Below are 25,596 nucleotides of genomic sequence, written 5' to 3'. Positions count from 1 at the left end.
GTTTAGGATAGGATCAGGTGTGCAGTCTACAGAGTTTCCACGTCTCAGAGCTCGTTCTTGTATTTTTGGGTATTTGTCAGATCACTGTGTGCGCTCTGATCGCTAAGCACACTGTGTTTCTGGATTGCCTTCATAACACCTGTCATTAGCAAACATAACAGAAGGCAAAAGGGCAAGCAAGTGCTAAGCATCTCTGGGAACTCCTTCAAGATTGTTGGAAGACCATCCCCGGTGACTACCTCTTGAAGCTCATCAAGAGAATGCCAAGAGTGTGCAAAGCAGTCATCAAAGCAAAAGGTGGCTACTTTGAAGAACCTAGAATATAAGTCATAGTTTCAGTTGTTTCACACTTTAAGTATATAATTCCACATGTGTTAATTCATAGTTTTGATGCCTTCAGTGTGAATTTACAGTTTTCATAGTTGCGAAAATACAGAAAAATCTTTAAATGAGAAGGTATCCAAACTTTTGGTCTGTTCTGTATATAAAAAAAAAATATTCAGAAATTTGACAAGAATGTTAAAAAATTAGCAATGTTCAAACTTTCAATGATGATTTGTGTGTATATATATATATATGTATATATATATATATATAATTACAGTAAATAACCAGTTTAATTTTGGTTATTCTGGTAATTTAACAATTATAAGTACGTTTGTGGTCTTTATGTATTGTTTGCTCAAGATAAAGTATTTGTTGATTTATTTCGGGGTTTATTTTGAGGTTTGTTTTTTACATTCTGTTACATAGTCTATATTTAATGTACATTTGGTACATAATGTGTCCCCAAATAAGTCATAAGCAATCTCTGAGGATATTAATTGTTTTTTTTTATTGTGAAACTCTTCACTGAAACTTGGGCATCTATACTTACCCCAGTTACAGGGGAAACCTCCTGCCAACCCCAAGCCATGGCATAAATGTCAAAGCTGATTTGGATCTGCGGGGTCCAATAGTTTCATTGTAAGTGCCATTGCTGATATTCACTGCTAAAAAAAAAAGTAAACAAAAGCGGTTTTAAACTTCTTCTCCCTAGAGTATGTTCTTCCCTACATTTTATTGTTTTGGAGGTAACTTGCAGTACTATTCACTAGGAGTTGGTATGAATACGCAGGACCCGGTCCATCAGCCACATCAGTAATCAGTGGCCGCTGGATGGGAGCCCTGAGAACCGCCTCCTAACTCCCAGAATCTGCAGCTCTTATTTTGATTAAGAGGCCTGGTGTGATGTCACCTTGGTGTAAAGCCATAACGATGACAGGCCAGCTAATCAAAATAAGAGCCGCAGATGCCAGGAGGTGGCCACAGATTACTGACATGGCTGACCAATTCTGGTGTAGCAATTACACAATGTTCAGAGCTGTGCCACTTTTGCAATGATTCACGGATAGGTGGGAGTGCAGTCAGGTGGACCCCCTACCTATCTGATGTCGATGACCTATTCTATGGATAAGTTGTCAATATTAAAGTCCTGGATAATTCCTTGAATGAATAGGAAGCAAAGACAAAAAAAAGAAAATAATTATGCCCCCCATCTCCCCAGTGCCAAGTGACTATTTTCCTCAGCCCATTCAAATTAACCTTTAAAACTCAACCCAAAATTGCAATGACCTCCTAATGTTTCTATGTATCCATTCCTTCAGGAAAGGAGGCCTTTATACGCTTGGCTGACTTGTTGAACATCCGGGTGATCACTATGAAGGCCCGTATGCATCCGTTTGAATGCTGGATGCCTCATCTGTACAGAAGTGCAGCTAGTCGCTTTATCCGCAGGGTGGTCCTTCATAAGTATGTATTATGGTCTCTGACATTTCCACACTATGACTTATTTTTCATATTAATGGGTTGTTTATTCTTTTTCTTTCAGAGGTTTTATATATGCTTTTGATGTCGTCATTCTAGTAAATGCCATTTTCATTGGCCTGGAGGACAAAATCCCATTGATTTCCAATGCGGAGTGGGTGTTTCTCTCCCTTTATGTCATAGAGATTCTGCTCAAACTCTACACATATGACCCCAGGTCTTTCTTTGCAAAGAGCCAGTTTTGGAATTGGTAGGTTTCATTTATTTTAACTTTCTACACTTTCATCCCATTTACTTATACGACCCTCAAATGTCCTTGGAACTTTGCCATGCCGATTTTCTAATACCGCTCACTTTACACAACACTTGACTCTGTCTGATGAAGGGTATTTACCTTAAACATTAGCTTTTTGCTATACTGACGGCTACTCCTATGAATATGAGATATTCTGAATAAATCCTAATTATGCCTTTTGGTGTGCAATTCCTTCCTTCCATTCACTACCGATCTACAGGAGCTCCGCGGTTGGCTCCAAAGGACTTGGCACCCTATAATAATTCATACCGTCCATTAAGGATGTGCCACGCACACTATTGATTACTCGATTTACTAATACTGTCATAAATTTAGACAGCTTACAAATATACAAGATGTTATACCACCTCTTGGTTGGCTCACTTAATTTTTTATTTTTTTTTGCCAAGTGCTCAATCGGGCACCACGCTATCTTTACTACTAACATAAAACGTTTCTAAACCACTTCATAGAAGTGGCCCATTTCATGTGTAACCAAATTCTGGCTCAATTTAATTAGTAAATCTACATTTATCCTCATCTTTAGGTATCAATGTTTTACAGCTGCAATCACCATTAATTCAACCCCACTGCAAATTAGGTTTATGATCATTTACAATCTTTCTCCTGTTTGCAATAAACTAAACATGAACAATTTAAATAGAGCAACACAACTAATACAACAAGTGGTTTCTCCAAATTCAGCACAAAATGCCGCTATCAAGGCAATTGTTTCTTCTCTTAACCTTATTCGACCACGTTCTTGACAGACCAAGAGAAATGGAGGCCATTGCCCATGAGGAACATTCCTCAGGAACACTGCCAGAAGCTGGTATCTGGCCTTAGTAAAGTACTTTTGGCTGTTATGACCTGCTGTAAACCTGATCTAAGTACTAAAGACGCTTGTCATGATGGAATGAATAATTCTGAAACTACTAATTATTAATGGTGGCATTTCATGTTGAACTTTGGGAAACCATTTGGTATACAAGTTGCGTTGAGCTGTTTACATTGTTTTTGATCGATTTGGTTTAATAATGTAAAATAATGAATCCTGCATTGAGCAGGGGGTTGGACACGATGACCTTGGAGGTCTTTTCCAAACTCTAACATTCTAGGATTCTATCAAAAGTGGATTTCTTAAAACTATAGGAAATTAGTCTAAAAAACCCCAATGGCCCATGCAAAAATTGCCGGATTTCTACTCTTTATTTTCAATAGAGATCATGATCTGTTTTTCTTAGGTGATCAGATAATGTATGTAAGAAAAATATGTAATATTATTGGGGTTAGTATGACTTACCATTTAAACACTAACAACATGATTCTGTATAAGGACAGAATGATTATATTAACGATCGTTCTGCTCCCATCAGTATTCATTGACGTGTATAACAAGGACTGTTAATGAGCGCCAATCAATTTTTATATAGTTGATTGAACCTCATTAACGGGCCGGAGTAGTCCTGTCTAAGTGTTACATTAACCAGTGCCCTTTCTGCATGTCTAGTGCCATTAGTAAGAGGTTTAGGATTATGCAACAAATCAAAATCCAAATGTAGGTGCAATATCCAACATCAAAATGATGTCCAACTCGCGCAGTATGTGACGATCATGTAATGTGGCACTCCTGCTTCCTCTACATAACACATACACAATTTAATAGGAATGGAACATGTCCTTTTGCTCAGAAGGGCACAGAAATGTGGTAGAATGGGTTTCTATGCTTGTCTGAACAAAAGGACTTGTTTAGAGAAAAAACGTGCACGGAGTTGATTTAAACTCTATATCATTTTATTCTATGGCTGTATACACTCTTCCTCTGAATCCCGTTTTTAGGGGGATTCAGAAAGAACCCCCAGAGACACTGAAAAAAAATTGCTGTGTGAATTAGGCCTAAGGTACGTGCAAAACACTACCATCAATCATAGATGGGCTTTCAGTACTGTTATTGTGCTCATTGTATATCCCTTGTCCTTTGTAAGGTTTGACACCTTCATCATCATCGCTGCTCTTATTGCTACAACAGTGAACACGGCGCTGAAATCAGGTCTGTGCACATTGGTCTCTGTTTTTCTATTCCGTCATGTTTTTAATCTGTAGCTATACTATATTATGTATGTTCTTTTTCATTATTGAGCCGCACCTCATCCTGCATTGTTGTATTTTTCTTTTCTATCTTCCATTGGATGTTTGGATGACTACCAGTTTGTTTGAATGTTTCTACATTTTACTCATAGTATATAACATGGGGAAGTAGAGTACAATGTGACCATATACTTCCTCACGACAGATGAGCTGATCTTCCAAAAATCCTTTCTTTTATTTTCTTTTGCCCAAATTAGCTGGCAGATTCAATTATGTCTGTGTTTCCAGACCCCATAATACAATCCTAATAAATGGGGGGCCTGGAAGGGGTTAAAAATAAAGGCTTACTCTAACTTGACCTGCCACCACAGCTCATTGCCCACTCTCCAGATTGCTCCAACTTTGGTTTTCTTGTCTTTTCTTGCTTTTCTTGTCTTCTTTCTTACACTCTACTCCTCTTCGGTCTTCTATCTGAGATCTTCTGGTGCTGATTAGACCTCTCAATGTGGTCAACAAGGGGCACAAAGTAGCTAGCGGAGTACTGGACAGAGAGCTGCGGTGGCCTGGGAAAAGTGAGTATTTTTTTAACCCTTTTTTGGTCCCCATTTACTGGATTTGAGTGACATGAATCCTGAAAAATGTAGATTCTTAGAAAACCAAATCTCTCAGGATATTTGAAACAAACTAAAGGGAGTGTGTCATCCCAAAATGACAGCGTAAACTAAGCACATAGCCTTGTAGGGGATGGGGCCCTTATAAAAATTACACTTTAGAGTTCTAGTCATTGCCTCAGTTCTGTAGAAACTGAAGTTTAATTATGATAATAAGGGTGCTTGGTGTACCTATGATGTGGCGAAGAGGCTCAATGCTTTGTTCAGTCACTTATTTTGCATGGCCCTGCCTCCTTCACATGTAACTGACAACACAGACTTACCTGGAGCTAGTGATATCTGCAGAGAAAGTTTAGGCCCCAGTGATGTCAATCACCAGCAAGGCAGGCAGGGCTATGTAAAACCTGTGGGTGAAACGGTGCACCGAGCTTATGGCCACACTCATGGTGCATCAAACTCTATAGTTAGCATACTTAAACCTCGAGAAAGGATGGAGCGATTGGCACAATAAAGGTGTGATTTCTATAGAGGTTATATCCTCTACAAGGCTATGTGCGTAGTGTAAGTGCAGCGCGGGGCGGTAGCCGTGGGCGAGGCACTCGTCTGCTCCTTTTACGCCCTGGCATGTTAAATGAAAGTGTGTGACTTGGCTGGGTGGTGGTGTTAGTGTTCTAAGGCCCTTGCAGCCGCCTATAGACGGTGTAGTTGGCCAGCCAGGACCATAGGTTCCGCAGTTCAATAAATGAGACCCCCATTCTAAAACGGTCTTTAATGAACAGTAACGTGATATGGTAATGTACAAGGGATACTTGGTACAAAATCTTATGGACATTTTCATGCACACTGTATCCTTCCACTGTAGTCTACTCCAGGGCAGGTGAAGTATACAGTTTTGCCCGACTTTGTGTCAGCCTAGCTTGTTGCCATAGTTCTGATTTAGTCTCTCACTCAGCTGTTCCTCATACTGTTTCTTCCAGTACTGGTGCCCTGTATCTTCCGCTCGGGTCCCCCACTAGTCTCACGAACTCCATTCTCTTTAGGTTCGTTACCTTTGGCGTTTTGCAAGCCTAGTGTTTCTTGTGACACGTTGTTCTATCCAAGGATCACTTTTCTAGAACGCCATTCTGTCTCATCGGTCACTTCGGGATCTCGCTATTCTTTTATCCCTTAGTCTTCTTTTCCCGTAGTTCACCCAAATTGCAGCACTGCTCACAGACACTTGCTACTTCTACTTGAACTTGACCCTATCTAACTAGCTACAGGAAGCAGTCACTTGCCCTAATGCTAAGCCCCATCCCACTATGGGCTAGTCCCATACATTAATACTATCCTATCTTACCCTAACATCATTACCTAAACAGTTACTGTCTTATGCTACCTACTTTATAGCCTAAGCCCTAAACTATGTCTTATCCTATACTTATCGTATACTGTAGACTATACGTTACTAACATTGTTACCTTTACATTACTCTATACATAACACACTTCACATGACACAATATATACGAAAGAAGCAAGACATAGAAGAAACCAATCACGTTGTGTGAACAAGGATATGAACGCGACCGTTCCGTCCACACCCATTACATATAGTCATTTTGTATTGACCAACTCCCTTTAAATTCAGTATGAATCGATTTGCAAATCTCTTTTCCTGACCAGTGTGAAAAGTACCATGGTAAATTTTTGAGCATTGCTTTCCCTTTCCTTTTCCCAACGAAGGCCCCTTTCACACGTCAGTTTTTTGCTATCAGTCGCAGTCAGTCGAATTTTGAAAAAAAAAATGGATTCGGCGACTGATTCTGCCTGATCCGTTTTTTTCTCATAGACTTATATTAGCAACGGATTGCTTCACGTTTCATCCGTCATTCGCCGGATCCGTTGAAAATTGCTTGTACGGCAGCCGGAGACAACGGACAAAGTAACGTTTTTTGTGTACGTTGAAAAAATGAACAGCGACGGAGCCGGATAACGGAATCCCATGACGGATTCCATTTTTGTAAACTGAGCATGCTCCAATTTTTTTTTATGGATCCAATTAGCTGCATCCGCTAGTCGGATCCGGCAAAAAAGCGGATCCGTCACATCAGTTTTTCACAATCTGCGATGGATCCATCGAGCCAACGGATTGTGACTGACAGCAAAAAACTGATGTGTGAAAGGGGCTTAAGAGCACCACAGTCAAGGGTATAAATAAAGCAATGTCCACAGCTCCTCACCTATGATATAGAGAGCTTTGAAATCTAGTAGAATCCACTTACCCTTAATATCTCCTACCCCCGATGTAGAACAGACAAACCTATCAAAACAAGTACCCAAAGTGCAACAAAAGATAGTCTTCTATTGGGGGGGGGGATCTTTTTAAAGAAGATGGCTAATATGAATAATATCTTATTATACTGAATATATGTAGGATATCGGAATGATGCAGCCACTTGCTGGTGACATTAATTATAATTACTGCAACTTCCCAAATTACAGTACATCTGTACTGGGGAGGGGAGAGGCCCTAAGGTCACCAGTTGCCCACTCCTGTCCTTGTGTTTGCTATAAGTGGTATCTTTAAATTCGGGACACCTTGCTCAGCTGGGCTTTGTCCCTCTTCTCAGAAAATTAAAGGGAGAGGAAATGCAAAGAATTATAGGAGAGCACAGTGCCGTACATGTGCATAGCATGATCTCTCCGGCCACTTGGTAGGCACTCGTGACGCCCGGGTGCTGCTCCAAGAAGTGGCTCAGTGCACTGGTGTCCTTTGACAGTGGAGAAATAGTGATATTGGTTCCCAGGCCAAACGGCCTGCTCTCTTTTCACCCCTACCCCCCACAACATGTCACTTTTTTCCATCATGGTGGTAAAGTCATGTGGAATGTGAATAGAAAAAGCATTTAATTTCTTGGTTCTAGAATTTAGCTCTAACCTTGAAACAAAACCTTATGCAGAATTATAAGTTATAACACAATAGAATGCACAATTGGATGAAGGATTTAGGAGTTTCAGCTCCTTAACATGTGCCACCCTGTTTTTAAAGGGACCAGAAGTAATTGGACAGATTAAATAATTTTGAATAAAATGTTCAGTTCTAGTACTTGGTTGAAAACCCTTTGTCGGCAATGACTGCCTGAAGTCTTGAACTCATGATCATCACCAGACGCTGTGTTTCCTCCTTTTTGATGTTCTGCCAGGCCTTCACTGCGGTGGTTTTCAGTTGCTGTTTGTTTGTGAGCCTTTCTGTCTGAAGTTTAGTCTTTAACAAGTGAAATGCTGCTCAATTGGGTTGAGATCAGGTGACTGACTTGGCCATTCAAGAATATTCCACTTCTTTGTTTTAATAAACTCCTGGGTTGCTTTGGCTTTATGTTTTGGGTCATTGTCCATCTGTAGTATGAAACGACAACCAATCAGTTTTGCTGCATTTGGCTGGATCTGAGCACACAGTATGTCTCTGAATACCTCAGAATTCATTTGGCTGCTTCTGTCCTGTGTCACATTATCAATAAACACTAGTGACCCAGTGCCACTGGCAGCCATGCATGCCCAAGCCATCACACTGCCTCCGCCGTGTTTTACAGATGATGTGGTATGCTTTGGAGCATGAGCTGTACCACGCCTTCGCCATACTTTTCTCTTTCCATCATTCTGGTAGAGGTTGATCTTGGTTTCATCTGTCCAAAGAATGTTCTTCCAGAACCGTGCTGGCTTTTTTAGATTTTTTTTTTAGCAAAGTCCAGTCTAGCCTTTTTATTCTTGATGCTTATGAGTGGCTTGCACCGTGCAGTGAACCCTCTGTATTTACTTTCATGCAGTCTTCTCTTTATGGTAGATTTGGATATTGATACGCCGACCTCCTGGAGAGTGTTGGTCACTTGGTTGGCTGTTGTGAAGGGGTTTCTCTTCACCATGGAGATTATTCTGCGATCATCCACCACTATTGTCTTCCGTGGGCGCCCAGGTCTTTTTGCATTGATGAGTTCACCAATGCTTTCTTTCTTTCTCAGGATGTACCAAACTGTAGATTTTGCCACTCCTAATATTGTAGCAATTTCTCGGATGGGTTTTTTCTGTTTTCGCAGCTTAAAGGGACACTGTCACCTGGATTTGGAGGGAACAATCTTCAGCCATGGAGGCGGGGTTTTGGGGTTTTTGATTCACCCTTTCCTTACCCGCTGGCACATGGCAATCTTGCCTTGCGCAGGCGTGTACTATGGAGGACAGAGAATGAACTTCAATCCAATATTGCAGCCAGCATGCAGCCAGCGGGTAAGGAAAGGGTGAATCAAAAACCCCAAAACCCCGCCTCCATGGCTGAAGATTGTTCCCTCCAAATCCAGGTGACAGTGTCCCTTTAAGGATGACTTGTTTCACCTGCATGGAGAGCTCCTTTGACCGCATGTTTACTTCACAGCAAAACCTTCCAAATGCAAGCACCACACCTCAAATCAACTCCAGACCTTTTATCTGCTTAATTGAGAATGACATAACGAAGGGATTGCCCACACCTGTCCATGAAATAGCCTTGGAGTCAATTGTCCAATTACTTGTGGTCCCTTTAAAAACAGGGTGGCACATGTTAAGGAGCTGACACTCTTAAACCCTTCATCCAATTTTAATGTGGATACCCTCAAATGAAAGCTGAAAGTCTGAACTTCAACTGCATCTGAATTGTTTTGTTTAAAATTCATTGTGGTATTGTCTATAACCAAAATTAGAAAAATGTGGTCTCTGTCGAAATATATATGGACTTAACTGTAAGTGGTACTAATGAAAAACAGCTGCAGGATTAATTTTCATGTTAGAGAGGCAGAGTCTCTTAGAAGCAAAGATGGTTAGAGGTTCACCAATCTGTAAACTACTGACTAAAAATTGGGTAAGGTGACCAAGGAATGTTGAGCAGCTAAAATCCTACATGAGACAAGAAAGAGACAACATTCCTCTCCCAAATCTCCAGCAATTAGTCTCCTCACTTCCCAGACTTTTCCAGACTGTTGTAAAGACTGGATACTACACAACTGTAGACATGGCGCAGTCCTAACTTTTTTTTTTTAGATTTGTTGCTGCCATCAATTTCTAAATGAGTTAATTTTTCAAATTAAATAGAATTGTTTTTAACTTTCAGAATTGATCTGTGTTCTGCTATGAATAAAATACTTCTATAAGAGATTTACAAATCATTCCATTCTTGTTTTCTTTACATTTTACACAGCGTCCCAACTTTTTGGGGTTGTACATTATAAATATCTTCATTGCTGAACTTTTTTATTCACTTTTTCATACAGCATGTGTTGTATTTTTGGCACTTTCATATGTGATTGGAAGATTGTCACATAATTAAACTGACAGCTAATTGTGGAATATTGTCCCTTTGCAGTGAGTCAATATACCAGTCAAGATATTCTAGACATTGTCTTCATTCTTCGTGTTCTTCGGCTCATTAGGATCATTGACAGCTTTCAGAGGTATTACTAATTCTCAGCTATGTCCCATCATGTATCATTAGCCCAAATTACAGATAACTAAACTTACATTGCTTAGTGACATGACTATTTTTTTAAAGGGAAGATTTACTTTTAAATAATTGCTGAAATACCCCTGAGACATTTAGAAGGTGTTTTCCTTTGGCTGTGTCTTCTACCTGTCACTAAAGCAAATAGGCAATTCCACTTGACGGAACGCTATCTGTACTCAGAAAATACCATTCCATGAAGCAGGACTTTAATGCATCTAATCCCATATCACTTAAACGGCTTGTCCCACAAAGAAAGTACATTTTACTTAATAGATCTTGGAATAATAATAAGTTCCACAATTGGATGTGTTAAAAAATTGTTCCTGTGCTGAGATAATCTTCTAAATGTGCCCCTGCTGTGTACTGTGTCTTATTTTCTGTGGCCGATCATGTAGAGCTGCTCCAGTTCATGGTCAGCACATACTACAGCTGCTGGCCAGGAAAGGAAGCATAAGGCGCTTATGATCAGTAGTGTACACACAGAATGGGGCTCACGGCTACTGCTCCTGTGATAAAACAGGCAGGGAAATTAGTTACCTCAAAAAGGAGGTATATTTGCCATATCTCCAGCCCTCTGAGCTCATAATAAAGTAAGTGTAGTAGTAGTTCCATCTGTGTTGATATTATGAGCTCAGAAGGCTGGAGATGAGCCTGAATTATGGCACTTGCTCTTGTGAAAAAAAAAACAGGCAGGGAAATGTGTTACATTACAGAAATAAGCAGCTAAGAGCCCATGCTCACTATTTTGAATACTTACTTATCATAAATGACTTATTCTTTCTCCCCTGGTCTGGACCTGTAAGTTTATTTCAGTACAGGAACACTTTGTTTAACACAACCATTTGTGAAACGTATTATTATTTCAAGACCTAATAATTAAAACATACTTTGATACTTTGTTCGTGGAACAACCCCTTTAATGACACATGAAGAGTTCTAAAACTGAAGATAAAGGGGGATAATGGTCTCTTGTCCCAGGCACGGACCCCAATTGATGACAGATTTCAGTGACAATGACGCAAGACATATACGGATGAACCTTCCCTCTTAAGCATATTTTTTTTTCCAGGTTTCGGGTCATCATGAACACATTAATAAACATCTTTCCGACCATGTTGACTTTTTGTGGCATTATCCTAGTATGTATCTTTTTCATCTCTTCTACGTTTATGCACTAAGTAAACTGTATATTTTTTGTAACTAGTATCTCTTTTTGATGTATATACTTTGGCGAAGATTTATTACAACTAGGACAGGCCAAATATTTGAGAGAAGCAGCACATTTGCCAATTCTTGATTATTTTTTTTGTAGTAAGGTGTTACAGTACATTCTGGCTATAGTAAACCTATTTTTCTCTTTTTATTAGACTATATACTATGTTTTTGCTATTATCGGGATGGAAATTTTCAAGAACAAAATCCGTTTCTTTCCTGAAAACTCCACTGATCCTTATGCACAGGACTGTGGAGCCAAAGCCTTGAGGGATTCTTCCTTTGCCAAAAGTAAATACTGCAAGAATAACTTCAACGATTTGAGTTCTGCTTTTGTTGTTTTAGTGGAGCTGACTGTGGTTAACCAGTGGCATGATATCCTTTTATCTTACTGATTTAGTTTTTGGCACTAATTATTAACCACTAGATGGTGGCCTGATTCTAACGCATCGTGTATTCTAGAATATGTATGTATGTCTGTCGCGCTGTGAGTGGGGGTTACATTCCGCGCCAATATCGCTAATTGGTCGCACCCTGGCTGGCTGAGCAGTGAAGCATGGTTGAAATCTGGCGCCAATTTGCAGCCGGACTGCACCTGTCGCTGATTGGTCACGGCCGGCCGGGCACGACCAATGACCGAAGCGGTGTTTAAATACAGCGCCAATATCGCTGATTGGTCGCACACGGCCGGCTGCGACCAATCACTGAAGCCGTGTTTAAATCCCGTGCCAATATCGCTGATTGGTCGCGGCCGGCCCGGCCGGCCGATCAGCGAAGCGTGGTTTAAATCCCGCGTCAATTCGCGGCTGGACTGTGTCTGTCGCTGATTGGTTGCAGGTTGTTGGGGGTTCGGGGCGCTGGATGTCGGGCGTTCGGGGTGCAGGATATAGTACAGCCCCGTAGTATATAGTAGAGCCACGTAGTATATAGCACAGCCACGTAGCATGTAGTATATAGCACAGCCACGTAGTATATAGCGCAGCCACGTAGTATATAGCAGCCATGTAGTATATAGCACAGCCTTGTATATAACAGCCCACGTACTATATAACACAGACAGCCAAGTAGTTTATAGCAGAGCCACGTAGTATAGCACAGCCCACGTAGTATATAGCACAGCCACGTGGTATATAGCAGCCACGTAGTATATAACACAGCCCACGTACTATATAACAGACAGCCACGTAGCATATAGCACAGCCACATAGTATATATATTCACACTGCGGCGTTGGGATTCCTGGGCATGCGCACTGCGACCTGGGTGAGTGGCTTAGACACGCAGTGCGCATGCCCAGGAATCCCAGCCCCGCAGTGTGAATAAATCATAAGACACTGCGGTGCTGGGATTCACAGGCAGGGCGTCCGCACAGGCGCAGTCAGCGAGACTGCATATGAGGACAGACGGGCAGCGCTCACTGCGCCTGCCCCAGGCAAGACAAAAGAGCGCAGGCGGCAGATTTCAAAACAAACAGCGCTGAGGAGGCGGCGCCTGGCGCCAAGAAGACTTGAGTGACGGCTGTGAGGTGTCTGCAGCAGGGGGGAAAGGCCTGCCTCCAGGACTGAAGAAAGGTATTTAGGACAAATTAAAAAACTGATTATTTCTGCATTTACAGCATCAATAACTAAAAGAGCCACCTTGTCAGAATGCAGCATTACTGCTGCACAAGGCGGCTCTTTTAGTTTCAAACGCCTGGGGGGGTGACAGGTTCCCTTTAATGCAGCATATACTATTTCCTAAAACTACAGGAAAACTGCATGTTTTTTTTTTAAACAAAAATGTTAAATTTTCACTTTTTCTTAACATCCTACTTCTTGCTACTGGGTTTGCTCTTGTGACCCATCCGGCAGCAAAATTGTATTTCATTGCCTTTCATGTGGTGGTTGTCATCATGATCATCAAGTAAGTATTAAAAAATCTGCAGTTCATTCTACACAATATGGTTTGTGGACTGAAGTTTTGCTGGAACCAGTTCTCAAATTCAGTAATTGCAATGGTATGGGGATTGGAAGGGGAAAGAATAAGGTTTTGTCCAGATGACCATTTTTTTCGGTCAATGTGGTGTCCATGTGGTCAACACACAACAGCACAGCACGCTGGCCATTTGTAACACATCTGCAATGGGTGGAAATCACTGTCTGATCCCAGCCTGATAAACAGTCCATAAGGATTTGCATTCAATTTAAAAGTTTATTAAATATTTGTTTTACTTTAGACAAGATTGGAACAATACATGATAAAGACTCTGTTAGCTGTTGTTTTGTTACGTAGAACTTAAAAAACAAATAAAAGACATTGGTCCCATTCAACAGGCTTGGTGTGACCCTAATCAAAGGACAAATGAACCAGAAAATTACTGTTATCAGTTTTTGGAACCTATTCCAAACTTTTCATGCTAATGTAAACATATCCGCTGAATTTCCCCAATCAGTGTCTAGATAGATTTTGCCTGTAGAGCACAGCAGGTCTCCAGTACAGTCCACAGGTTATGGTACAATGACATGGCTGCCCTATTATTGTAACTTAAAGTAGGAAGTACCCCAGTGTTTTTTTTGTCTTCTCCTTTTTTTTTTTATTTGGAGATTCATAGTACACTTCTCTTCAGTTGGGTCAAGTGACCACATGGTGACTCCCCCTCCCCCCCACCCCCTTGTAATTACATGTTTTCGTTCTCTGTGGGAGGGTCACCACCTCATTTGGTAGAAAATCCGCTCTGATGCAATTGCATGTAATTTGTTACTGAGGGTATGTGCACACGCTGCGGATTTTGCTGCAGATTCGCAGCAGTTTTCCATGAGTTGTACAGTACCATGTAAACCTATGGAAAACAAAATCCGCTGTGCACACGCTGCGGAAAAAAAAAGCGCGGAAACGTAGCGTTGTTTATTCCGCAGCATGTCAATTCTTTGTGAAGATTCCGCAGCGGTTTACACCTGCTCCATAATAGGAATCCGCAGGTGAAATCCGCACAAAAACCGCAAAAAAAAGCAGTAGTTCCGCAGGAAATCCGCAGTGCGGATTTACCAAAATCAGTCCGGAAAAATCTGCAGAGTAATCCGCAGCGTGTGCACATAGCCTGAAGCTTTCCACTGCAGAGAGACACAATCTTCTATCAAAGATAAAGATGATGCCTGTACAGTGCCTGTCACACAGTTATTATGTAGTAGACCACAGTTCAGCCTTCCTGGCTGTATTCTTATATTCGTTTATGAGAATATAGAGATCTATTATTACAGTGTCATTATTAAACCTATAAAGAAAGACTGCCCATACCATAAATAGTTCAGAAATCTATAGGTTTATTATTAACATATAAAAACATTTAAAACATATGCATGGAGGCACGGTCTTACGAAAATGAGTAGTTATGTTACATTAATCCTAGAAATCAAAATATATAAAATATAAAAAAAAAGGCTAAAAAATACAGCAATTGATATGAAGTGTTACAAGAAAAATAAACAAATGATAGTAAAATAGGGGAAAGGATGAATCCCCTGAACATGGTAAACATTCTTTAATATATTGATTCCAATCTACAATAGTACAATGTCACCAGTGACAGATAAGATTTGTAGGAGAAAAAGTGCATAAAATCGGAATCCATAGCAAATTAATTGAATTAATAATGAAACATACATAACACTATGTGCCTGTGTAGCCTCTTATGTGACTGCATTGTGAAGGGTTCATCCATTATATGCTTGCGATAATGTCTGTAAAGCAGTGTGGAATTAATGGCGCTGTATAAGTGAGGAAAATAACTACATAAAATGAGGGAGACGGGTTATTTATGTCATGATATGCAGTTTTTCACATATAGCACTCCATTTGCACTTTGAAGACCCTTTTTGCATACTTATTATTATTGCACTTTATTGGATATATGACCAGTCTCCCTCATTTTATGTATTTATTTTACTCGCTTATATAGCGCCATTAATTCCACACTGCTTTAGAGATATTATCACAAGCATATATTATTATTATTATTATTTATTTATATAGCACCATTGATTCCATGGTGCTGTACATGAGAAGGGGTTACATACAAGTTACAAATATCACATACAGTAAACAAACTAACAATGACTGATACAGAGGGGCGAGGACCCTGCCCTTGCGGGCTTACATTCTACAGGATTATGGGGAAGGAGACAGTAGGTTGAGGGTTGCAGGAGCTCCGGTGTTGGTGAGGCGGTAGCTCCGGTGTTGGTGAGGCGGTAGCTCCGGTGTTGGTGAGGCAGTAGCTTCATTGGTGATGAGGCAGCAGCGGTGTCAGTGCAGGCTGTAGGCTTTCCTGAAGAGATGAGTTTTCAGGTTCCGTCTGAAGGATCCGACTGTGGTTGATAGTCGGACGTATTGGGGCAGAGAGTTCCAGAGGATGGGGGATATTCGGGAGAAGTCTTGGAGGCGATTGGATGAGGAGCGAATAAGTGTGGAGGAGAGAAGGAGGTCTTGGGAGGACCGGAGGTCACGTGAGGGAAGATATCGAGAGATTAGTTCAGAGATATATGGAGGAGACAGGTTGTGGATGGCTTTGTAGGTCAGTATTAGCAATTTGAACTGGATACGCTGAGGGAATGGGAGCCAGTGAAGAGATTTGCAGAGGGGGGAAGCGGAGGAGTAGCGAGGAGAGAGATGGATTAGTCGGGCAGCAGAGTTAAGGATGGACTGGAGAGGTGCAAGGGTGTTAGCAGGGAGGCCACAGAAAAGGATGTTGCAGTAGTCAAGGCGGGAAATGATGAGGGCGTGCACAAGCATTTTAGTAGATTGGGGGTTGAGGAAAGGACGGATCCTGGAGATATTTTTGAGCTGGAGGCGACAGGAGATGGAAAGAGCTTGGATGTGTGGTTTGAAGGACAGGGCAGAGTCGAAGGTTACTCCGAGGCAGCGGACTTCGGGTACAGGGGAAAGCATGATGTCATTGACTGCGATAGATAGGTCAAGTAAGGAAGATTTGTGGGATGGAGGAAAGATGATGAGTTCAGATTTGTCCACATTGAGTTTGAGGAAGCGAGAGGAGAAGGAGGATATGGCTGATAGGCACTCTGGGATTCTGGACAGCAGAGCGGTGACTTCTGGGCCAGAGAGGTAGATCTGAGTGTCGTCAGCATAGAGGTGGTACTGGAATCCATGGGACTTTGAGTTGTCCCAAGCCAAGTGTATAGATTGAGAAGAGTAGGGGTCCTAGAACAGAGCCTTGGGGGACTCCAACAGAGAGAGGGTGGGATGAGGAGGTAGTATGGGAGTGGGAGACGCTGAATGTGCGGTTGGAAAGGTACGAGGCGATCCAGGATAGGGCGAGGTCTTTGATGCCAAAGGAGGAGAGGATCTGTAGTAGGAGGCAGTGGTCAACTGTGTCGAAAGCAGACGACAGGTCTAGAAGGAGTACAGAGTATTGTCCAGTAGCTTTGGCGGTAAGTAGGTCGTTAGTGATTTTGGTCAGGGCAGTCTCAGTTGAGTGATGGGGGCGGAAACCAGATTGTAGATTGTCGTACAACAAGTTAGATGAGAGGTGGGAGGAGAGTTCAGCATGGACGTGCTGCTCCAGGAGTTTGGAAGCAAATGGGAGCAGCGATATTGGGCGATAGCTGGACATAGCAGTTGGATCGAGGGTTGGCTTTTTAAGGATAGGCGTGATTGTGGCATGTTTGAACGCAGAGGGGAAGGTGCCAGAAGTTAGTGATAGGTTGAAGAGGTGGGTTAGGGATGGGATAAGTGTGGTGGTGAGGTTGGGGAGGAGGTGGGATGGGATGGGGTCGAGCGCACAGGTGGTGAGGTGGGATTTGGAGAGGAGACAATTAAGCCCCCCCTTCAGTGATGTTGGATAGGGAGGTTATGGGGTTTGGGCATTGGTCTGGTATACAAAGGGGTTGTGGTGGTTGAACAATAAAGTCTTGCCTTGTCTGGTCGATCTTATTTTCATATAATGGATGAACCCTTGTTAATGCATTCACATAAGAGGCCACACAGGGAATAACGATAAGAAACAGTAAACCTATCAAGACTGGATCAAAGAAACGACATCAACTCGGATGTTTGCATTCAATGCACGTTTCGCCATCTCTTCATCTGGGGTCAGATATGATATATGTGTCATCCTAGCACATAGATGGTTCTAGCGCCAGCTGATCACGAGATGCTGTACTGGTGCATCACTGGATTTATAGCAGAGCAGAAAGGAGAATAATGGCAATAAGTTTTATAGCGGAAGAAAAGTAACTGGGACTGGCTCTTTAATAACATTTCCTCTAAAAAGTAACTCTTCTACTAAATTTGTATTGGGGCATTGCTTATATTTCCATTCTATATTTACAGTGGCTCTAATATATGGTTTCCCTTTAACTAATGACATGAAACCCACTATTCTTTGGTTTTCAGCATATTTGTAGCGTTTATATTGGAAGCATTTTTTGTGGAATACTCTTTAGAGAAAAGTGAAGTTGAAACGGCCATTGAAAAAAAGATCCAGGAGCTCGGAATGGCCGTACAGGAGTGAGTGATGTTTTCTATTCCTTTTGCACATTTTGTCGGACATGGTCGGTCCCTAGCACAGATGAGATAGTATTTAGCACGTTCTTCTTTATTAATGTTACTTGTATTTTGTAGCACTATCATATTTTAGAGATTGTAATCAAGGTCATCAGTCTCTGTCATTCCCGTCCTCACAATCTAGCTTTTTGGTATCCACTGATAGCCCTTCTTTCTTTTGTTTGTATGGGATATATACATATATAGTGATTGTCCAGGATTGTACAGACCCCAGATTCCCTGGTACCTGATATTGCTGGTGTGCGAGTGCTCACATGACCGCATGTGCACGATTTGCAGACATGCGGTCACGTGCTGACTAGTCTCACCTGGCATCTCTCAATATCCATGAATTGAGAGAAGCCAAACGTATCTAGTTGGCACATGGCTGCAAATCGGATAAATACGGTCATGTGACCACTTGCTCGCATTGGCAATAACGGGAAAAATCGACGTGACTTTGCTCTCAAACCTGGATACCTCCTTTAACTATTTAATAACTATAGTGACCACTCTATTTAGCTATTTTAATCTCAGTAGTTTAAATGGCCATATCTTTACTTTTTTGTGTGTGTGTATCATTTAATGCCGTCATCTCTTCTAATTTTCTGGTACTTATTGGACGCAGGGAAGATATCCCAGCTAGAAATTTAGTGGACAACATGGACAATTGTGAAAATGATCTTGGAGGGTTTGACGAAGAGAACCAAAAAGGACTCATGTTTCAGATTGCGTCAAAACGTATGTGTGTCTCTTTTTTTTTTTTTTTTTGCAAATGATAAATGGCTAGTATGTCCTAAAGTATTTTTTTTTCCAGGATTGAAAATGGTCTAAAATTGCTTGGAATTAAAAAAAACAAAACAAAATACTTTGTAAAGTAGGAATCAGCCTGAGATCACAGGAGCATTTTTTGACCCAACCTCCTTAGATCTGTCACCATAGTTTAAGAGGCCGTCCTCCTCGTATTATTGTTGTTCGCTCCCACCCTGCTGTGGCACACGGCAGCAGTAGGGTTGTACACCGTGTTATGTCTCGTACAATGCTTCCTCAGACAGACATGATATATGAATCAAACTTGTTTTTATAAATTTCTACAACCAGACGTCTGCTTGTGAATATCCCTATGCGGCTAGTATAAAGAAATTGTGTTTATAGCGGATCTGTTAGCAGGTTTTACGTTAGAAACCATATAAATTAATAAATTAATCTCTTAAGTCTAATGAGACTCTAGTTTTTAAGTTAAAAATCTGTCAGAATGGCTGCATAATCTTAATATTACATTTTATGTGTCCAGTTACTGGGTGAAGAAAGCTCATGAGTCCATGTGTTTTCAGTCTCCACCACTCAGCTTTACAGACAGCTGCAGCTTCTACTGAGCAGTGTGAGATCTCAGGAGTGGAGACAAAAAGGGGCTGTCTGCAAGGTTAGGTTGGCAGAGAATGTGTTACCATTCTGAAATGGATTTTAAACGTAAACAAACCAGCCCCATCCGTCCATTTTACAGATCTAAGTAAGCTTTACTGTTGGAACTGATGAAACATATGTACATTAGGTAGCGGGTATATATGTTGTACTTCACATCTTCTGTTATGCACAGAGGCACAAACCCATCGGTTTCACGTGGCCGCTCTTGACTTGTTAACATTTCAACTATGCTGAAAGCAAAACTAGACTACCCCATTCTGCTATCTGTCCTCCACTAACCACAGCCCTCTTTTGTGTAGTAACCATGCCCTGGCCTGGCAAGTCCAGTATCTCTTCACTATACTTCCAGGTCCGACCTACACATTGCCTCTTCATCCCCACTCCTTCAGCTTCCCAGGATCCCCAGAAACCCAAAGTTTTACCTTCTGGGCTTCCAGTCGTACCTTCTAAAGCTGAGATCTGCTTCTGGCTGTTCCCCTTTCTAGACATCTAAGACATACTGGCCGTATTAGGATGCAGACCGCCAATCATCCAGTTACTAGTGCAGGCCCGCTACCTCTGAAACCTCCATCCTTGAGCACACCCAGTAGGTGACTTTCACTGTTCACTCCAAACTGTCGACTACTAGAACCACATAATAATATTTCTTCACCCCAAAGCATTTCTATACAGATATTACATCAGAATATATGAACGCAGCATAGAATATCACAGCATAAAAATTCACTATAGCAATATCCTCAGGATGAGTTGGCCATCCTTTCCCTCCTTTAGAATCCCACACCACCATCTTTGTGTCTGCTAGGATAAGAGATTTGGGGTGAGCACCTGCCTCCTGACACATTACCTTTTGGAAAATAGGAACCCACGTAATGTTCTTTCAATTTTTGTTATACACTGGCTGAAAAGTTATGGATATTCCGGACATTTATTCATATACATTGGGAAAACTTTCACATCTTGCGCACAAATAACTTGATATTATTCTTTTGACTTTCAGGCTATAGGACAGTGGATGCCTTATTACAGCGTATGTTTGAGGCGGAAATACCTCCTGAAGATGAAGGGCCACCAATGGAAGACATTATGAATTTGTCATCTAATGACCTTTATATTGAAAATCCAACATTTAATTCGGCAGCCTAGTGTCCAGAGGATAGCAAGTCAGACTGGGGAAAAATGGAGTAAAACAGTCTTCACGGAGAATCCCAGAAATGCTGCTGCTCACAGATGCATTAATAGATGTATTTATTTTTTATAAAGAGTAGCTTTTTTTTTTAGTATGAAAGGGAAAAAGACCAAATAATGGAATAATGGAACCAAAGAAATGATGTCTTCTGTGGCAGGATTAGGGCACATCACCACTTTGGGCAACTTTGCACAAAACACTCCTAAGGGCTCAAATGAACAGCTATATTTGTGGATCTATTTCTTGTTATGGGATCTAAATTATTTTAGTATGTAAGGAACAGACTGGATCATGGACCCACAGATAGAGCGTTGTAGTAAGCACTTACATTCACATATTGGTGAGTTTTGGGTATCCACAGGAAATGGTTTCCTCCAGTATTTATAGAGGGAGTCTGTGAAATTTTTTTTAGTCTCTTTATATATAATATTTAGTATTTTTGCAGTATACTTTTCATTATATTCTTATTCACCCTTTTTCTCTATAGTTTCTACAATGCAAAATCCCACCATCTAGCCCCGTCACACGTGATTTTTGCCTGATTTCGTCTTTGCCCGATGGGTAAGGCTTGGTTCACATAACGTTTTGGCAGTCCGTTAGACGGACTACGTTACACCGCAGCATAACGAGGTGTAACGCAGTCCGTTAACACCGCCATTAAGCCCTATGTCGGGCGCATTGCTAGCGCACGCCCACACAATGGGCGTGCGCTAGCGATGTGCCGTCATTGAGTGACGGACCCTGGGACGCAGGCTGCTAGCTCTATCTGCCCTAGCGGGATCACATTTCGGCACGTGCGTTAACCCAGCCCCCGTTTTACGCATGTGTTGAACGGGCTGTGTTAACGCAATTTGAACCCAGCCTTAGGCTGTGCACACCTGATAAAAGCAGTGAGAAGAAAGCTCTGCAGCTTGCCTGTTGACATGACGTCCCTTATGATGTACATTAGGGGAAGCCAAACAGGTGGAAAACACATGCATGACATTCACCTCGTGGTCTGGTACATCGCCCAAGAGGGGACCGAGTGTCACGTTACCCTTAATGGTAACGTGTGGATATGCTTCAGTTACATTACACAGCCTATATATATTATTTTTTTTAAAATCACAAACAGTCCCAGACAACCCCTTTAAATGAACACTTTGGGCAAAAACTGGTCATGCTGTTGTAGGGACAGTTCAATTATTATTATTTTTTTTGTGGGGTGTTCCGTTAAACTTGTCATGCCTGGCTGAATAAGTTTTGCCTTTAGTGTTCCTTTTGGGTCAGACTTCCACATGTAGTTTTTGTCAATCAGAGAAGTGGAAATAAATCTAAGGTAAAGCATGAATGTGCTTTGTTTTTTTTTATATCAACTCTTGACTTAGCATAAAGAAACTACATGTGTGAATCTTGCCTATTAAAGACTCTAGTGTAAGAGTCACCGTATCAGAACCACTTCAGTCTCCTCTGCACTTTTATTCTTAACTAGACTGACCTTTGTATTGATGATTGGAGCAAATACTTCACCTTTCAGAATACCTTATTAATGCCCTAATACTAATTTTCTTTTTTTTCTTTATTATTAATCAGAAATACTCATTGTGTATTTTGCCACTAGTCTGATTTACCTATGTGTTCTTACCTGTCTTTTATGCTTCATACAACCAAATGATTAGAATGTATTACTTGTCAAATCATAATGAATATGGCATATGTATTGTATTTGTTATATGTATGAATATATTTCTCCTTGTTCTACATTTGTCTGTTGTATTACATTTCAGTAAGGCTAATATTAGAGTATTAGCTTTGACACCTACACTACTTTTCAAGCATGTAAATATACCATAGACATAGGCACCTAGGAGGTATCCCGAATCTACTGTGCTGTGGTTGGTCCGGCGATGGACTGCAGTAGACGGATATTGTGGGACTCAAAAATATCCCCTTCATACAATGACTGCGATTAACAGGGAATTCTATTTTCTCAAAACTGCGTTCAATGCGAAAAACCGTGGCATTTGTTTCAGCTGGATATCTGACTTCCAAACGCCCTACTATATTAAACGCTGTGGACAACATTGATATTGGAAAGAGTTATTTTTACATGTTATCGGTTACCTTTAGTACATAAAAATTGCATGTCTCGGATGGCAATCTTCATTCATTTTCAGACCCCCTGATGTGTAGTTTGAAGATTGATCCACGTTTCTCATGTGGGAAGTGCCCCTCACAGTAATATAGGCTGGATGTAAGCTTGGTGTATCCAGGGTGCTACTGTGTTCAGTCGCTAGTTCATTTATCAGCACAGCTTGTATCCTGCACTTACGGTATTTTCTTTTCATGTGCTTTTTGTGCTGTCTAAAGCTTGTTTTCTTGCCCTTCCGTGAGGAGACTATACATGCGCTTTTTCCTTTTCAAATTGTGGTGGTCTCTGTACAGCCTCCTAGTATCTTGAATGGGTGTATCCAGGACCGTTATACTGATTAAGGCTACGTTCACATTTGCGTTGTGCGCCGCTGCGTCGGCAACGCACAACGCAAATAAAAACGCACGCTAAAACGCTGCGTTTTGCGACGCATGCGTCCTTTTTTGCCGAATTTTGGACGCAAAAAAAATGCATCTTGCTGCGTCCTCTGTGCCCTGATGCGTGCGGCAAAAAAACCCGCATGCATCGCAAAACGCAGCACAACGCATGTACATGCGCCCCCATGTTAAATATAGGGGCGCATGACGCATGCGTCGCCACGGCTGCGCCCAACGCATCCCGGCGGAACGCAAATCTGAACGTAGCCTAACATGATACCTGGGTGATGAAATCAGTCTTATGGTTGTTGTGTAACTAAACTGAAAATAAAGATTAATGAGATTCTTGTGATGTGGGGGGGGTCTTCATGTGGTGCTCTGATTAGGTAGTCATTAGTATGGGCTTCTGACAGGTCACTGATTTTACATACTGAATATACTATTGTGTGGCAAAAAACTAAAAAATAACATTCATCGCTCAGGAGGTGTTGCCTGTGCTGTAGCATGATAAAATGGCTACTATGCATATCTTCATTTATATGAATATCGTGCCTACGTGATGAATGTTAATTTCTATTTCTCGGTCTCCCATGACAGCACTACGGAGAGAGGGGATCCGCCCTTCAGGGACAGGAAACCTACAGATAAAAGGGCGGTACCTCTCCCTCGCATCAGTTGGTTTCCTGTCCCTGAACAGGGAACCTCTTTCCGGTGGTACCTGTATGAAGACCGATGGACTGGGACTGGGCGGTCGAGTACCGGCAGCGAGGAGGCTCCTGCCGCGGCTTGTCCGGCTCCCGAAGCCGCCACCGCTGGAACCGAGGGGTTCTTCAGGGTGAGCGGAGGGAGAACGCCGCCGACTCTGAGAGAGGAAGGGGCGCTGGATCACCCGGAGCTTCTGTGCCGACAAGCGCACGCTCCGGGTGTACTAAGATGGCCGCCGCTCCGGAAATGCAGCAGGACTTCCGGGTCATCGCCGCGCGCATGCGCGGTAGCTTCTCTTCTCCCTGGACGTGACGCAGGACCGGAAGTGCGGGGGAACGCCGGAGGTGGCGCCAAATACAAATAGGGAGATGGTGCACACACAGTTATCGCACCATCTCCCTGTAAATCATGGAGGACAGCGATCCACAGGAGCTGCAGCCTAGGCAGCAGCACCACAAGAAGACAGACCCTAAGAGCGCTAGGAGTGGGTCTAGCAGCCGTTCTACACAGCGCAGCAGGTCTGCTGCGAAGACTAGTTCACCTCCTCGGGAACCTTCCATTCCAGACCCAGGGCCCCCTCCAGAACCGGTACCTGCCTGCACGTCCGAATGGTGAGTGATCTTCGTGAATGTATATATTATAATAGGGCTCCCTCTTCTCCCTTAATAGGGAAAGAAGAAGCTGGAGAAAAGGAAAAACAAATCCTGCCCCATCTGTGACAAAGCTTTACCAGTAGCCTGGGACAAAAAGCTATGTAAATCCTGTATCCAGCGTGTGCTATGTGAGGAGACTCCCGACTTTGCATCAGAGCTAAAAAATATTATTAGATCTGAGGTTCAGAATGCTGTATCTTCCTCCAAAAAAGGAAAAGATAAAGTAAAGGAAACAGTACAATCCCACTCTGTCCGATCCTCATCTGATGACGCAGATTCGGACGACTCTGACTCCTCCCTATCCTCCTCCGAGGAAGATTCAGGCCGACATTGTTTTCCTCTCGAGGAAGTGGATGCCTTAGTAAGAGCTGTTAGGGCTACTATGGGGGTGGAGGAGCCTAAACCTGACAAAACAGCCCAAGATGTTATGTTTGGTGGCTTGGGACAAAAAAAACGGAAAACCTTTCCTTTAAATCCCAATGTCCAATCCCTAATTAAAAAAGAATGGGAAAAACCTGATAGGAGAAACTCTTCAGTACCCTCGCTTAAAAGAAAGTATCCCTTCGAAGATGACGCATCCACTTCCTGGGATAAGGCACCAAAGTTGGATGTAGCGGTGGCAAAAGCCTCGAAAAAATTTGCGCTCCCGTTCGAGGACATGGGTACCCTCAGAGACCCTTTAGATAAAAAAGCAGACACATTTCTTAAAGGGGCATGGGAGTCGGCTGGGGGTAGCTTGAGGCCTACTGTTGCGGCTACCTGCACCTCCAGATCTCTGATGGTATGGATCGATCAATTAGAGAGTCAAATTAGAGACGGGCTACCCAGGAATAAATTACTGGATTCTATCCCTGCAATCAGAGCAGCAGCAGCATTCCTGGCGGACTCCTCGGCAGACTCCGTACGGTTAACATCTAAGGCCGCTGCTCTCTCCAATGCAGCCAGAAGAACCTTATGGCTCAAAAGCTGGCCTGGGGATCTCCAGACAAAGCTTAAGCTATGTTCTATTCCGTGTGAAGGAAATTTTCTGTTTGGAGAGACCCTGGATGACATTCTCCAAAAAGC

At 42.1% G+C, this 25,596-nt stretch overlaps 1 protein-coding gene across 1 annotated transcript in view; it reads left to right on the top strand.

Annotated features, from left to right (window-relative positions):
* Positions 1–22,405, top strand: part of LOC138681470 (two pore calcium channel protein 1-like) — a 108,887-nt gene extending 86,482 nt beyond the window's left edge. Inside the window, exons 10-19 of the mRNA XM_069768993.1 lie at positions 1,647–1,791; positions 1,871–2,056; positions 4,087–4,151; positions 10,168–10,255; positions 11,375–11,444; positions 11,673–11,892; positions 13,329–13,419; positions 17,902–18,015; positions 18,680–18,792; positions 20,477–22,405. Coding sequence (XP_069625094.1) covers positions 1,647–1,791; positions 1,871–2,056; positions 4,087–4,151; positions 10,168–10,255; positions 11,375–11,444; positions 11,673–11,892; positions 13,329–13,419; positions 17,902–18,015; positions 18,680–18,792; positions 20,477–20,622 — 1,238 coding nt within the window. The 3' untranslated portion in view covers positions 20,623–22,405. The remainder of the gene's footprint in view (positions 1–1,646; positions 1,792–1,870; positions 2,057–4,086; positions 4,152–10,167; positions 10,256–11,374; positions 11,445–11,672; positions 11,893–13,328; positions 13,420–17,901; positions 18,016–18,679; positions 18,793–20,476) is intronic.
* Positions 22,406–25,596: the final 3,191 nt, after the last annotated feature.

This window comes from Ranitomeya imitator, chromosome 5, assembly GCF_032444005.1.
Source record: "Ranitomeya imitator isolate aRanImi1 chromosome 5, aRanImi1.pri, whole genome shotgun sequence".
Lineage (NCBI taxonomy): Eukaryota > Metazoa > Chordata > Amphibia > Anura > Dendrobatidae > Ranitomeya > Ranitomeya imitator.
This window is presented reverse-complemented; position numbering and strand designations above follow the sequence as displayed.